The sequence below is a fragment of the Saccostrea echinata genome, unplaced genomic scaffold (assembly GCF_033153115.1).
Source record: "Saccostrea echinata isolate AGI-Se365-2 ecotype Australia unplaced genomic scaffold, CSIRO_AGI_Sech_v1 ptg000012l, whole genome shotgun sequence".
NCBI classification, from domain to species: domain Eukaryota; kingdom Metazoa; phylum Mollusca; class Bivalvia; order Ostreida; family Ostreidae; genus Saccostrea; species Saccostrea echinata.
In genome coordinates, this window is record NW_026889761.1 from 7,860,781 (window position 1) to 7,877,890 (window position 17,110).

General features: G+C 34.1%; 1 protein-coding gene across 1 annotated transcript; it reads left to right on the top strand.

Moving 5' to 3' along the window:
• Nucleotides 1-2,770: 2,770 nt before the first annotated feature.
• Nucleotides 2,771-16,670, top strand: LOC133185892 (interferon-induced protein 44-like). Its single transcript, XM_061321182.1, has 4 exons — nt 2,771-2,959; nt 6,162-6,305; nt 7,543-7,720; nt 16,313-16,670. The coding sequence occupies exons 1-4, from the start codon at nt 2,891-2,893 to the stop codon at nt 16,606-16,608; spliced, it is 687 nt and encodes a 228-aa protein (XP_061177166.1). The 5' UTR covers nt 2,771-2,890; the 3' UTR covers nt 16,609-16,670.
• Nucleotides 16,671-17,110: the final 440 nt, after the last annotated feature.

The window sequence follows — 17,110 nt, forward strand, 5'->3', positions numbered from 1 at the left end:
GTCTCTGGAGGTATTCGTTTAATGAACTTATCTATACTTTTCCCCAAGAATTATTCTTTGTTATATTGAATTTGAACAAGGTACTTCTACCTCACATACAAATTATCATTTTCTCCTGTAATTTTGTAATTTCACTTTATTAATATTCATTTTTCATTCAATTAAATGGAGATGATTCGAGACAGATTCTATATTCACTTTAAATTAGTTGCTGCGTGATTTTAAACGAATCTTCGTTTAATTTTTGTTTGAGGAAACCCAAGTCCCATGCATGAAACACCCGTATTTATCTGCAAAGATCAAAGTGGGACTTTATAAGTTTTCCTTCCTTTTTTTCAACAACATATATCTTATGTTGAGCTTAATTAAATAGAGCTGAAAATCATAATGAAAAATATGAAAGCCTCGGGATTAGTCAATTAATCTAGCAGTGTAACCGTTTCGAAAATGAAACGTCTATTTGTTTTGAATGTCGGACAACGTTGCATACAATATATTTGGAAAGAAAAGCACGTTCAATGAAAACAGTTATTCTTTTTTTTACTAAGATCAACGTTATTAACCGGAAAAGAGCGTATAATATGAATTGATCGCAAGTACTCTTTCGAAAAACTTATACATGTAAATTAATATCCATATGCCAGTCATGTATATGGGTGAAAAGATCCCACGCCCTACTTTCAGATATATATATATATATATATATATATATATATATATATATATATATATATATATATATATATATATATATATATATATATATATATATATGAGCTGTGCTCACAGAGAAGACATCTTCTGTCAGAACAAGTTTTAAAGCCACCGTTAGGGAATGGATTGTCCAATCTGGTTCTTACTACCATGTCCTTTAGGTTCCTCGGGCGTCTGTATGCAGCCAATGGGGGCTCCATAAAGACCTCTGCCATTCGTTTATTTGAGTTGAGAATTGGCAGGTTCTTTTGGAGGATGCCGCTGAGGTTCTTAAGGACGGGGTTGTATGTGGTTACCAGAGCGATCATGCCGCTCTTGTCTTTCTCCATGTAGCGTAATAGGTTTTGCCTGTCATGTCCCGCCATCTCATCAATAGCAGTTTGTACGGTGCGGGCATTGTAGCCTCTCTTGCATAAGTGGGACTTGAGGAGACCGCTTTGTTCCTGATGTAAGGCAGGGATGAACATATGGAATTTTGGTGGCTAGATCTTTAGGTAAACAATTGAATGTGTGTGGGGGATGAAAGCTAGTTGGCATAAGATACAGATGGGAATCTGTGGGTTTCGTGTGGAGACTGAATTCGATTTCACCATCAATCAGGGTAGATGTAGTATCTGGGAATATGTTTTTCGAATTAGATACGTCTACTGTAAATTTGATAGACTGATGAAAGGTGTTGGAAAAAGAAATGAATGCCTCGAGACTCTCGCGACATTCCACCCACTTCATCTCTATATCGTCAATGAAACACAACCAGCTAAGGGGCCTAAATGGTGCTTGAAATAACAAGTTGCGTTCAAGTCTGCCCATGAAAATAATGGCATAAGATGGTGCCATTTTCGTACCCATAGCAGTGCCATTAACCTGCAGGTAATGTTCTCCATTAAACATGAAGTTGTTATACCTGAGAACATGTTCAAGGAGCTTGGCAAAGGACTCGGTAGAAGGAATTTGTATGGATCTACTATCCCAGACTTCTCTACAGGCTTCGATACCCTCATCGTGCGGAATATTGGTGTACAAAGATGTGACGTCCATAGTCACGAGAAGGGTATGATCTGGAAGGCCAGTAGAGGGCGTCTTGTTAATGTAGTCTGTGGTGTCCTTGAGATAGGATGACAAATTCTCTACGTGTGGACGGAGATGTTAATCAATGTATTCAGAAATTTTCTCTGTGGGGTATCCAATTGCGCTAACCTATAACCTAGAATTTGTATTGTTAGGCCATAATTTTTACACTGAACTGTCCACGTTTTTTTTTTCTTTTGCCCGGTCGTGGCATTTGGGCGCACGGCGGGGTATTTTTGGGCTTCTACGGCGCATGATCCCACCTATGATGTTTTAAGAGGTCCGTATTTGCTTTGCTCCCAGTTTGTATTTTTCAAATGTGGTTTTGTGCTTGGTTACTGTTCGTTTTCTTTTTTATTTCATAAGTAAATCCCGTCAATTTTATACAAACTGATTAATATCAATTTGACGGTGGTATATATTTAGCAGCTACTGATGACCAGGCATTTCTTGTGGTCAAATTATGGACTAATATTAACAATTCCGCCTAAATTGAACATAAAGTGTCTAGGTACGGGGGATAATGGTGGCAACATTGCAGAAAATAATTCATAGCACGCGTAAGAAGGTTATGCTAAATTGCAAGAAAGAAAAAAAATATTATGCAATTTTGTATTTTTTTAATTTTTAGAAAGTGGGTGAATATACGTAAAACATGGTATTATTGAATCTATTAATTCTGGTTGAATGTCATTGGCAAAAAATCAGGATGTCATAATTCATATCTTTATAACATGTGTATAAAGAAATATTTAAAGCTCCTTTTGTGGCACAATTGTCATTTTGACTAGAAGATGTATTAAGATTAGGTAATAATTATAAAGAAGTCAAAAAGAGAAGAAGTAGCAAAAATTTTTCGGCAGTATAAAATTTCGAAGAAATACATCTCTTGTAGTTATGCATATAAAAAAAATGTTTTTCTGTCTTTTCAGCATTGACATTTTCATTTTGTACTTTGTTTTTTATTTCCCCCTAGTTTAAAGAGGAGCTTCTGCAGAAAATAAATACGATAGCACCAGCTGGTGGCATACGTTATTTTAATATTTTACTTCTTGGTCAAGCTGCTTCTGGAAAATCTTCATTTTTCAATACCTGTGCGACTGCCATTATGGATGATGAAAGACTAGTGACGGCAAACCTAGTTTACCAGAAGTCCTCAAGGGGTGTCACCACAGCTGTAAATTATTTTGTTTTGTATTTTTGTACAAACTACATTGCCGGTTGATTTCTTGCAAGCATATGTTTCTCTATATTCGAAATCCAGAGCTACAAATGTTTTATTTATTTATTTATTTATTTTTTTTTTTTTAATTATTATTATTATTATTTTTTTTTTTTTTTTTTTTTTTGCTTGAATTTTCTTGTATGAAAGAATACTATGAGCGTATGTTTTGTTTTTGTTTGTATGTTGTTTGACGTCTCCTCGAGAATTTTTCACTCATATGGAGACGCCACCACTTGCCGGTGGAGAGCTGCAAATTTTGTCCTATACTCGGCACTTACGGCCATTGGGCAGTGAGAGATCTTTTTCGTGCCAGCACCTACTGCGACACGGGACCTCGGTTTATACGGTCTCATCCGAAGGACCGGTCTCCACGTCCCACAGTGGGATTCGAACCGACGTAAGGATCAACTCCTTACTTCGCGACTCTAGAGCAGACGCTCTAACCACTGCGCCACGCGGGAGACCTATGAGCGTATGTCCGAGTTCTATATATTCAAATACTTGCCCCTAATTTTAATTATTATAGCTATTGGCAATTTAAACATCTTGAATTATGATTATTAGTATGTAAAGTTACATCATCAGCAAGCATGTCAACTTTTGAATTATTTTCATGTTTACATGTAATTGAAGGTCATTTAAGTACAATTAAAATGAAAGTGGACCCAAAATTGAACCCTGCAGTATTCCTGCTGTGACGAGTAGGATATCGGAAACACATGTTCTAATTTTTGCGTATTGTTATTAAGGTAGAATTAAAACCACTAAATATCCAAATAGTAAAACATGTAATGAATTAAATTCTCTAGAAGAATACCATGGTTCACCAAATCAAAAGCTTTACTGGAATCAATAAATATCATACCAATTAGTTCACCACGATCCATTATATTAAGCCAACAAGCCGTCACGGTAGCTCAGTTGGTAGATCGCTCGCTCCATGATCGGAAGGTTGTGTGTTCGAATCACAGCCGCTACTGACCTAAGTCGATAAGAATAGGTGGCAACTGTTTCTTCGCCAAGCGCTCGGCACTTTGAAATGAAAATTGTGGGTACTTAGGATGAGACCTTTAAAACCGAGGCCCCGTGTCATGGTAGGCGTTAGCACGATAAAGAACTCTCACTGCTCAATTGCCGAGTGTAAAGGTCTAAATTTGAAGTCCTTCACCGGTATATGATGGCATCTCTGTATGAGTGAACAATTCTCGAACGGGATGTAAAACAACATACAATCAACCAATCGATCATTAAGCCAGCTTTCTGTTTGTTTTGTGAGTACAGTTTGACAAGAATGAATCTATCTAAATCCTGATTGTGCTTATAGATCAAATACAGAAGTAAACTGTCGGATTTATTTTAGCGACATGCATTTCTATCAGCTTTGATAGCATTAGTAAGACATTTCTATAAGCTTTGATAGCATTGGTAAGATAGAAATCAGATGATAATTATCATGGTCGACATCATAGGGACTTGAGACAATCTAGCAAAATCGGGTCTATAGTATAATAGGGGAGAAGGGACCTAACGAGCCGCCATTAATTCCTCGGTGCCTCGCTTCAAACTCTTTAAACTTCGATTCTTATTTTTTAAAAAAATCAGGAAAAGGTTTTGAGTCGGAAGGCAGAATGTTGTCCTTTATTGTCATAAATTGATCATTTACCTTAATTCATTAAAACTTAGAAAAAATATTCGAACTTCTGAGAATTAGGTCGCCGTCGTTAACCCTACACCATTTTTTCCATGCAATTTTCGTGCATTATCTTAATTTTTCCGCACTTGTCATCTGTTGCACTCTATCTTAGAGCAACTCTATCTTAGCAGCCATATTTGATTCCGTAAACAACTAGTAATATTACCCAATCGTCTTTCACCGTTTAAACTTTAGTCATTCAGTGCGAATTTCATTCAATATAGTTGACCCAATTGAACTCGAAGGCTAATCAAAGGTGAAAATGGAGTTGATCTCTCGAGACGGACGATCAACGCGGTCCCTCAAATATTGTGAGGATGACCAAAAGCAGAGATATTTTTTCAAACGTTGCTCTAAGATAGAGTGCAACAGATGACAAGTGCGGAAAAATTAAGGTAATGCACGAGAATTGCATGGAAAAAATGGTGTAGGGTTAACGACGGCGACCTTATTCTCAGAAGTTCGAATATTTTTTTCTAAGTTTTAATAAAGCAAGGTAAATGATTAATTTATGACAATAAAGGACAACATTCTACCTTTCGACTGGCAAAACTTTTTCATTGTTTTTTTAAATAGAAATCGAGGAATTAATGGCGGCTCGTTAGGTCCCTTCTCCCCTATTATACTATATACCCGATTTTGCTAGGATTGTATCAAGACCCTATGGTCGACATCGTCATTTTTCGTATAAATAGGTATTACTTTGGCTTGTACTCTCTCTCTCTCTCTCTCTCTCTCTCTCTCTCTCTCTATATATATATATATATATATATATATATATATATACATATATATCAGTAAATAGGTGTTTTATTGTACCAAAGCAGTCTTTACTTGTATTACGTCACAATCTGGATAAAACCAGAAGAGTTCCGAGATAAAAAGCGAGGGGAACAGAATGCTGCGGGTGAATAGTTCAATGACTATTTCACCATGGGCAAATAGCACAAAAACTATTCCACGGTAGGGGCTGTTTGGAAAAAATAGCATGTTTATTTGTCATATTTTTATATAGAAAAAAAATCACAGAGGTATTTTATATATATATATATATATATATGTGTGTGTGTGTGTGTGTATGTGTGTGTGTGTGTGTGTGTGTGTGTGTGTGTGATAGCTTCCAAATCGTATATCATATATATATATATCATATCATATCATATCATATCATATTATATATATATATATATATATATATATATATATATATATATATATATATATATATATATATATATATATATATATATATATATATATATATATATATATATATATATATATAGGGACGATGTTAATTGAATTCAAAATATTTAGATCTTCATTTTGATCAATTTGTTCATTACCAAAAAAGATTACATCTCCAAGCTTCTACTTAGCAATTTTTTTTAATTATCTCTCATTTTATATTTTCTTTTTTTATTCACATGAAAATGTTTTTTTTTCCTTTGTTAATTAAAGCTTGAATCATTTCCAATGAAAACAAAGGCGGGAGGATTCCTTCCGGTGCGGTTATTTGATTGCAGAGGACTCAATATTGAATACGGTGTTCCCACAGAGGACATACGAGCAATCGTAGAGGGACATGTTAAGAGTGGATATCAGGTTTGCTTGCTTTTTTAAGGCTAACAGTTTAACATGCATGCATATACATGTTTCTATTTTTTAGAGTAGTATTTTTTTTTTGCCAATTTTTCCACAGGCGCTTGGGGTTTGGACCAGCTGGGACGAAAGTGCAATAACGGTAACTCCGACTTTATAAATGTTTTGCATTTTAAAAAAATCCCGGCCTTATAATAAAAATTTTGTGAAATTCGGTTGTTTAGGTCGTATGTGAAATGTTAATTTTCATCCATCAGAATTTACAAGTTACAGTTACCTTGTTATATACACGGAACACGGAAGAGAAAATTCGGGATTTTTTTCCCTCTAGCATTTAATGTTCCGTATGACATTACATATATAGCCTGGTTTCCCTGGCTTATCCTTGCCAAGGCAGGACAACCAGGTGGATTACAGTCGCTGCTGTCCCTTGCTTGGTCAGAACAATTCGCGCTAAATCTTGGATTCTTGAGCAGTTGCCGATAACCACGTAAATAAATAAATATTGACGCCACGATGATACATTGCATCGACGGCGTAGAAAAATACGACGTCACAATGAACTTCTACACCAGAAGCGCAGCTAAAGACGACTTCACAATGGGCTCAGATTTAGGGCAGATTCGCCCTCAATCCATTGTAGTCCACCTGGCCCTTGTGTCGCGGAGTATACGAAGCACAACAGGCACAGGGAACCAGGCTAATTACACACAATGATGGCGCCCGAAAATACCGGGCACTTCCGTCCCAGCTGTTGCACACCAAGTAAATTTACCCTAGATGCGGATGATTTAATTGAAATATTTACAAATCGGGTGCACATGAAATTTAAATGGAAATATGAAAAGGAGGAAGAATATATAACAAATTTATTGATGTATGCATATTCTATGTTTTCTTACGTTTAGATAGATAATCACTCAAAGTTTAAGCGATAGAGGCAGACGACGAGAAAAGAGTTGAAAGCCTTCTCTCTTCTTATGTATCAGTCGAAAACGATATATTTAAAAACAACTTATAGAGACAAAAGGTTTACATTATCGATAAAATATAGTGCATACCCGAAGTGCCTGTAAGTTATTTTTAAGATTACGTATATTATGGACTCCGTTATATGTGGAATACAAACTGTCATGCAAATTGTATACATAAAATATATATATTGTTAGTACTAATATAAAAAAGTAGTAATATTGCTTATTTTTTTGTTGATAATTTGTATGAAAACAATACATTGAAGATCAATCCGGTGGCTCCTATCCAAGAAAATGATCCTAGTTATAGAAAGTCTCCGGAAACCAAAGACCGTATGCACTGTGTTGTGTATGTTGCCAATGCTGAAAATCCTTCCGAACAGCTAATGGATCACAAGACTGAGGAACAATTACGATATGTTAGGGAAAACCTAGCAAAACAGCGTAAGATTTTAGTCTTACTTTATATGCTACTGGCAAAGTAAGTTAAGTGAGTTAAGTTTTGAATTTTGCCACAAATTGATAATATTTACTTTTAAAATTATCAGACTGGCAAATGAAGTGAAAAGACATTCTTTTCTGAAAAGGTATATCTTATATGAATTCGCCCTTATTTCATGGTTTTTTCCTAAATGACTCCATATTTTTGCTTAGACAGCAATAAAGAGTGTTGCTCTTTCATATGAAGGACCCTACAAACTTTGCTGGTGAACGACTTCTAATTGATAAGAAAAAGTTATGAATAATATATCTTACAACCTTATCCGTGCCAAGAAGAAACATAAAAGTATTTTATAAAACTTGTCTTTTCATGTATATAAAATTTAAAAATCATATTTAAAGCCATGATACAAAGAATAGCTGGAATAGATAAATAATTTGCACTTGCAAATAAGTCGTAAGCTTGTTTATATCTTAAGGAGAAAAAACAACAGTACTCGATGCTCATGACTTTGCATCTCTACTTATATCAGATAAGAAAACATACATTCATCATATATAAAATCACAAATTTTCAAATTTTCGTGGTTTGAGGAAAAACTATGGGTTGGCAGGAATTTGATTTCGTTGATATAGAATTGTTGAGTAGTTATGTACGAGGGGTGATCAAAAAGTTCGCGAACTAATTGAATTACTTCTTTAAAAGAAATGAAATGAAGTTTCAGTGTTTATTATTTTTTAAAGTAGTCCTCTCCGATTTTAATGCACATCTGCCATTGTTCTGCCCATGCGCCAATCACGTGATACAGCAAGTCACGTGACATACTCCGAAGCAGTCTGTTCAGAGAAGCTAAAAGATTTTTCCGATTCTTATATTTCTTACCATGCAAGTTATTTTTTATAACAAGAACAGCCCATCTGTCAGAAATGGCCAAAGCTTGGCAATAGGATGGGTGGATAAGGATATCCCTTCCCACAATTAGTATGGTGACCCATCACAACCCGAGTCCTCTATCTCGGGAGAGTCTTTTATCCAATGTGGATAAAGTATGGGCACCTTCTTTTTATCATATCTCATATGTTTAAAGTCTAAAGTAAACGACATTTTAGAGATTTAATAATTATATTATTGTTAGGATATGCAACCATTTTTCTAATTGTTACTTGACGAAGTTTCATAACAAATTGCTCAACTAAGGACATATCTTTTCCCCGGCTTGCTTTCGCTGGGCAACAGAACAAACATCATTTTTAACCGTCTCCCTGTCTTTACTTAAACAATCAATCCAATTAATGATTGAACTTCTGGTTAGTATTTTTATCTTTATAAACCTTGTACAACTTATCATATTCTACTGCAAAGGAATTTCCAAGGTATACGTTAAACTTTACAGCCGTTCGTTGCTCGAGTACGACTGAGTCAACCATTTTTTGTCACAAGTGACCTACATATTGACGTCATTTTCACATTGTGACGTCACAAACACGGAGCAAAACATTATTTAATATATGTTATTTATAGAACATGTGTATGACTATATGTGTGCCAAATTTCATTGTGATCTGAACTGTGGTTTTGTAAATATAGAGATAGTTCGCGAACTTTTTGATCACCCCTCGTATGTGACATTTTACATTTCGTGGTGGACATAAATTCGTGAGTCTCTTCATGCTTCGAAAACGACGAAAATTAAACCCCACTAAAACAAGTGTTTTCACAGTATATAAAACAGTGTTAAAAATGTGATAGCTGTGTGTAAAACATGAAAGCTCGAGGATAGAAAACACACAACTCTGGAAAAAATCATATCCAATCATAAACAATTCGACATGTGTACGAATGAACAAATATGCTGCCGATATTTTACCTACAGTTAAACTCGACACGTTGCTTGAGTTGCAATGATCATCTTGAAATTTGTGCAATCTTCATATTCTGTGCATGTTCTTTTACCAAGAATGCAACCCTTTCAAATGCCTAAGAGATCTTAAATTATTGATATTAAATTTTGTAAGATGTCCATAAACTTTATGAAATGTTGATCACGCATTCACTTTTCAATATTTTCTACTGAGAGTCGTTTGGCAAAGGGCTTTTAATTATTTTATAACTTGCATTTGAAACATAAATATGGAGAGATTAAAGAAATATAATGAAATACGAAGATAACGAACAGTAATCAATCTCAAAGTCTATTGAAACAATTCAAATTTGGAGAAGAGCAAACACAGACATCTAAAATAAAACATCAGAGATGGGATCAGGTGCCATGGAGGAGCGTCCCCTGCCGACCGGTCACACCCACTGTGTGCTCTTTGTCATGGTTAGGAAAATGTGTAGACAATGGACTTACAATTTGTAAAAAGAAAAGTCAGTCAATATTTGACTTATTAAGGTCTTCCGTTTTCACGGAAGACCTTATAGTGATTCTACTGTTTCTTATTATTATTAAGGTCTTCCGTTTTCACGGAAGACCTTATAGTGATTCTACTGTTTCTTATTATTATTAAGGTCTTCCGTTTTCACGGAAGACCTTATAGTGATTCTACTGTTTCTTATTATTATTAAGGTCTTTCGACTTCCTTCGGAAGACCTTATTGTTTTCCGTCTGTTTTCTATTATTATTATTATTATTATTCTTTTTTTCATAGTTATGGCGATATCTCAGCTGTGAGTAAGCAGATTTCAGAGATTTTTTCAGGGAAGATGCATCATGTAAATATCTCCAGACGTGTTTTTCATTTTTTCAAAATTCCCTTCAGTTCGCGATTTTTGGGGAAATTTGTATTTTTTAAATGGCATTTTGTCCAGAACTTTTCTCGAGAACGGCTAAAGATATGAAATTGAATCTCAATGAATAGATAGAACATCAAATTTCAATATGGGGAACGACCTTTATTTTTCGTCGTCGGCACTTCCGGTCGCAAACGGAAGTGAATTCAAAAAGTCCAATTATTCAACTTTTTTGTTTTTCAATATTTTTCTTTAGAATTTACAGGGTTTATAGAGTGACTTACAAGAATTCTAAATAGGTATTCAATATTTTGATGCGTGCATTTATTGCAAAGATATGACCGATCAAAACTTTGTCCCACTGTCTGGAGTTCGAATCCTGCTGGAGGCAGTTAATTTTTTTTTTCTTTGTTTTTCTCTTTTTTCAGTTGCTAATGACTTCTCTCTCCTTGAAAACATGTATGGTAGCTTTTGCTGATTTTTAAAAGCTTTTTTGTCAGAGATTCTGTAGACATACACTGAATATCTTTGCATCTATAATATGTCCTTCTAAAACTATTTTAAGGATTTTATTCTTGTCCCCAAAGCTTGACCCATTCAAAAATTGTCACCCCTTTTGCAATAAAACCTTGTTATCGCTACTCCTCCGAAACCGTAAAACGTAGAGATTCCAAGCCTTCATCAGTGTCTTCGACTCATTTAGTACTCTCTTCATTCTATCATTGCAAAAGCATTCTTTCGTCCCTTGTATGAGTTACTGCCCCTGAAAGTTTATGCTGCTTACATTTAATGAACTTTTTTAAAAAAAAAAAAACGGTGTATCCTAGAGACATGGGACCAACTGCATCGGCATATTTGAATTTGACCTTGAAATATAGGTCAAGGTCAAAGTCATTTAAAAACGTAAGAAATTCCTTATATATGTGTAAAATATAGCAATTCACCAAATGACCTTGACCTTTGACCTTGACATTGGGTCAAATGAAAAGTAAGGACATGCATCCAGCTCCAGTATCAGGTAAAAACATAGAAAGTAAAGATTTCCTTTTTTTTTCTTTGAAATGACCTTGACCTTTGACTTTGACCTTTGATCTTGACCCAAAGGTCCCAATCAGGCTTAAAAATGTGAAAGTAGTTACAATTCTTAGTTTAAAAGAGGCATAAAATAAATAATTCATCCCCCCTCCTTCTTAAAAAAAAATCACATCAACAACAACGTAGAATATTTCTGTAAAATTCAAACCAGACCTCGGATCGACAACTTATTTGGTACATATGTAGTATAGACCTCAGAGAAACTTTCTTGAGAGTTTTACGGTGAGTCTTGTAAGTTTATAGAAGTTATGAAGTTTCACGGCAAGAACTACAAGTTCTGTTGTGTTTGAAATTAAAGTGCAGGTGAACGAAGAAATGATCTAAACCTTTTATCGGCTATTTCTTCAGATGGCGTTAGTAGCATTCGATTTTCCTGATATGATACAACATTTTAATACCAAGCTTTCTCTCTTTCTTTTACATTTGGAATTCATTTGATTTTTATTTAGAATTAATCAGTTTCCAGAAATAGCGATTTTCGGTAGATTAAAAACAATTCTCGCTTTCATTGTCGTGTTTCCCTTCTAAAAATGCATGTTGGGAGTTTAATTTGTGCTACACATATTTAATTTAACCCAAAGAAATGCTTATTTCAATGTTTCATATTTATTTCAGGATATTCAGTCAGAAATGTTAAAATCCGAACCTGATCTTTTAAGCTTACAACAAAGCTATTTTCAAAAAATTCAGCATGCTCACAATATCGATGAATCGGGCTATAGTCCATTAATACATTTTCATTTGAGAACAGTGTTAACGTTTTCTCACGCAGTCCGTCCCTTGTTATTTTATATACTGCTTGCAAGTTCAGGAACTATTTTCTTTTACGGAACTTCTTTCTTCCCCTACCGATTCTAAAAATACGCTTGTATTTATTCTATAGTCTTAAACAATTAACTTACCCAATTTTATCGCAATGTGTAGCGCAGTGGTTAGCGCCCCTGCCTTTCAAACCAAAGGTTTTGAGTTCGATCCTAGCTGGAGGAGGAATTTTTTTTTTTTTTTTTTTATTTGCATTTTTTTGCATTTTTCTTTTTTTTTTTTTTTTCAGCCCAAAATGACACGAAAACACTTAAAAAGGTGGAAAGGCCTCCTCTAATTCTTCTCTGAACAATTAGTTTACTAGTTATTATTAAGGTCTTCCGATGTATATGATAAGATATGAATATGAAACTTGCTGAGGTTGTAGAGCATCAAATGTAGATATGTTGATCGACCATTATTTTTTCGTCGTTCGTACTTCCGGTCGCAAACGGAAGTGAATTCAAAAATGTTAAATTTGTAACTTTTTTGTTTTTCAATATTTTTCTCTGGGATTTACAGGATTAATAGATAGTCTTCTAAGAATTCTACGTATATTTTCATCATTTTGATTGCTGCATTTATTGCAAAGATATGATCGATCCAATCTTTCTCGTATTGTTGCGGGTTCGAATCCTGCTGGGGCGGGAGATTGTTTCTCTCTTTTTTCAGTGGAAAATGATATTCTCTGTGAAGACATGTATGATAGTTTTTGCTTATTTTTTAAAGCTTTTTTAACAGAGATTCTACAGAAATCCTTTAATAATCATGATCTATGTTGAAAGACTGTGTTACATAAACGCAAACAAAAAATACCTTAAAGTATTAAATGAAGTGAGGTAGCATAGCGATCTGGAGAAAAGTTCGGTCGGAAGACCACTTGTTGCCCTAGCAACAAGAAACGCATCTAGTTATTATTATTTTTTTTTTTTTTTTGGACCAAATTTTGTGCAGGCGTTTTTTCGAAAACTATTCAGTGGTTTTTCGTGAAACTTTCAGGAAAAATTAGTCATTGTATGAACTTGTTTCATCACAAGGAAAATTTGGAAAATTCCATTTTGGTTCCAAGTTACGGGCAATTTCCTGATTTTAAAATGAAATTTTGTCCTCGAATGTTCTCAAGAATGACTAAAGATATGAACTGGAGACTTATTGGAGAGCATAGATCGTAACTTCTAAATTTGTGGAATCGCATTTTCGTTCGTCGTCGGCACTTCCGGTCGTTTACGGAAGTGATCAAAGAAATCATAATTTAAAATTTAAAATTTCAACTTTCTTTTTTTAAATCAATACTTACATCACATTATTGCATCTCTTTTGTAGTTTCGAAATATGTTGGTCCCACCGGAAACAAAAACGACAACTTCCGGTTATAAGAGAAAAACTACATAATTTTAGTATTTTTCTTTCCCATTAATATCCTTTGTAGATAAAGTATTTGAAATGAATTTTAAATATGTTATTCAAACTGCAGATATCTAGAGTAACATCAAATATCTTTGTAAAATTCACTTCCGGTCGCGTGTTTTCCTGTCCTCAAAATGAGAAGTTCTCTGAGCAAGATCTCGGAAACGGCGAAAGATTAAGACACCAAACTTATATGAGCAACAGACCTTAAGATGTAGGCAAAACCATTTGGGTTCAGAGCGTCAGCCATCACTTCCGGTTGTCACAGGAAGTGATCAAAGAAATCGAAAATTTCAACTTTTCTTTTTTTAATTAAAAATTGCATCACTTTATTGCATCTTTTTCGCAGATTCGAAAGATGTTGGTCTCACCGGAAACAAAAGTGACAACTTCCGGTTATAAGAGAAAAACTACATAATTTGAGTATTTTACTTTTCCATCAATATTTTTTCTAGAAAAAGTATTTGAAATCAATTTTAAATATGTTATTCAGACTGCAAATGTCTAGAGTAATCGTAAATATCTTTCAAAAATTCACTTCCGGTCGCATGTTTTCCTGTCCTAAAAATGTGAAGTTGTCTGAGCGAGATCTCAAAACCAGGTAAAAGATTAAAACACCAAACTTTTATGAGTAATAGACCTTGAGGAGTAGGCAAAACCATTTGGGTGAAACGCGTCAGTCGTCACTTCCGCTTGTCACAGTAAGTGATCAAAGAAATCTAAAAAAAAAATTAACTTTTCTTTTTTAAATTTATGCTTGCATCACTTTATTGCATCTCTTTTGCTGTTTGGAAATATGTTAGATTCCACCGGAAACAAAAACGTCAACTTCCGGTTTTAGGAGATAAACTACTTTACTTTGATATTTAACTTTCTCATAAATATTGTTCATCGATAAAGTACTTGAAATGACTTTATGTATGTTGTATATACTGCAAATGTCTAGAGAAAAGTCAAAGATTTTTATAAAATTTACTTCCGGTCTCGTGTTTACCTGTCCTCAAAATTAGAATTTGATCTCACAATATTGCTCGGCAACAGTAAACGACTGAAGTCTAAAACTTTCAAGACTGATGGTCAGTCATCAGTTATATGAATCGTGAGAAAATCTTGTATCGCCGTTACTTCCGGTACTTCCGGTCGTGACCGGAAGTGATGTAAAAAATGAATGGTTAACGTTAGCAAGTTTGATTTTCACGCTGACGACCAGGGTTAAATTTCCAGAGTGACTGAATTTCTTTTATCTCTCTTTCAGCTTGAATTTTCGTTTTTATTTTCAGAATCGGACGGAAGACCTCTCATTGCTCGCAATGAGTTTCTAGTTATAGATTGTATTTGCTGACAAGGTCATTGTATCGACCATAGAATTTGCAAAATGTGGACTTTAAACGACATTGTTGATATTCTTGTCTCATCAGGTTATTTGTCAATAGTTTTCCTCATTTTGGAAATTGTTCGTACGTAGAGCATGCTCTTGCATATCGAATCAACTGGGAGACATAAACTCCATATTCAGGTGATAATAGTATATTGCTACTCAAATAAGGAAAGGTGACGATAGAGAAATTTATGCCATCATGTTTGTCATAAAGTTTTATTGTTAGGTTACCATTTACGCCTTTTTCTAGTATAGTATAATATCCAAATATGAAACAGATGTGTCAGACTCTTTGGCATCTTTCATTTCGAGCGCAAACGTATATATCAAATCAACTTAGAAATGAAAATGAATACATGTATTTTTAATTTATATTTATAAAATGTGGTCTATATGTGTTGAATTGAAGGTCACAGCAAGAGGCTTTTTCTTGTCATATAGCAGTTTTTGAATAAATTTTGACTTATATAAATAAAAAAAATAGCTTAAAACGGGGCGCCGTTAGTACCAATAAAAATTCAGACAGATAGTTGGAAGACTACATACATATTGTTAATCAGAAACCCAAGCATCTTTTAAATATCAACTTCAGAGTACTTGTGTGTACAATCAGAATATTGTTAACAAAATTATTTTATAAATGACCGATTGCAAGAAAATCTATGAGTTCCATTTTTATTGAAAAAAGCAGCTGTCTATGATGTTAAAAAGTCTGGACATATATTTTGATTGCTTAAAATCTCTTTCTTATGTCTTTGCCAAACTTTACCGAAGAGGGAGGCTAAATTGAAAATTTGTAAATTTGAATTTCGTCAATGTATCAACAAATGGCTCAGAACGTGGTAATCATTTAACAATGACTTAAAATTGCAATGTTGAAACTTTTATATTTTGGAAATGTTGAGCACCTTGAGTTGTATAAATATTAATTGAGTTCACGATACCCTACATTTAATTTAATGGCTAATCATTGTGGAATTCTCAAATAACTATAAAACACTTCCTAATTAATGCATACTGGGAAGTGACTTACCTAGTTTTTGCATTGAACATCTGTTCATTTGTCGTATCAAGGTACTGTTCACTGCCATTCCGCCATTTTTTTTTTTTTTTTTTTTTTTTTTTTTTTTTTTTGCTGTTATATGTATTTTCTATATTATCTTGCAATTTGTTCTTGCAGATATGCCACAAATGGTTCTCTTCAGTAAGATTGACAAGCTTCGTATTTCTAACACACATAGCTTGCGGGATATCTTTCGGAGTCAGGACGTTAGAGATACATGTACGAAAGCTGCCGAATACATGCAGATTCCATTAACGCATGTCTTTCCAATGTCCAACTATTGTGAGGAAAATATTCCTACACTAGAGAAGGACATACTAGCTCTCTTTTATCTCCTTACCATGATGCAAAAGGCTAATGATTTTATACATCGTCTTACCAAAGACGATGTACCAGAGGATTTTTATGATTAATTATTACAAAATTTCCTCCCCCCCCCCCCTTCAATTGATCACAGAGCAATTGATGTAAAGAAATTTAGTTTTCAAGATTATGATGGTTTAAAGCCAAAATGCTTTATAATGCATCAGCCTTTGATTAGTCAATGCTTTTAAAACTTTTCAGCTTTAGAGATATATGATTTAATTTTATAATTTAATATAATCACGAAAGTCATTAGAATTACAAAACAATGTAAATCATTTCACCTGTTTTCAATATTACTGACAAACTAGGAAAACATTTTCATTCTAGGGATTTGATTTAAAAATATAATGAAGAGCACTCTATAAGGGAACATTTTTACAAGGAAAATGTTTGACATCTCTGTTGAAAGAAAACTTCTCTTGGGGCTTTTTTGTAAATAGAAAGGAAAAGGCCCAAGCCAGATAGAATGCTTCTTTGAATAAATAGACTTCCTTGAATAGTATTTCTTATAGGACTATTTTGATGAAGTTCTTTGATAGAGAAATTCGA

Coding starts and splice junctions, on each gene's coding strand:
- LOC133185892 (XM_061321182.1), top strand. CDS start 2,891: ATGGATGATGAAAGACTAGTGACGGCAAACCTAGTTTACCAGAAGTCC. Junction 6,306..7,542: donor ATGTTAAGAGTGGATATCAG/GTTTGCTTGCTT, acceptor AATACATTGAAG/ATCAATCCGGTGGCTCCTAT. Junction 7,721..16,312: donor GGAAAACCTAGCAAAACAGC/GTAAGATTTTAG, acceptor TTGTTCTTGCAG/ATATGCCACAAATGGTTCTC.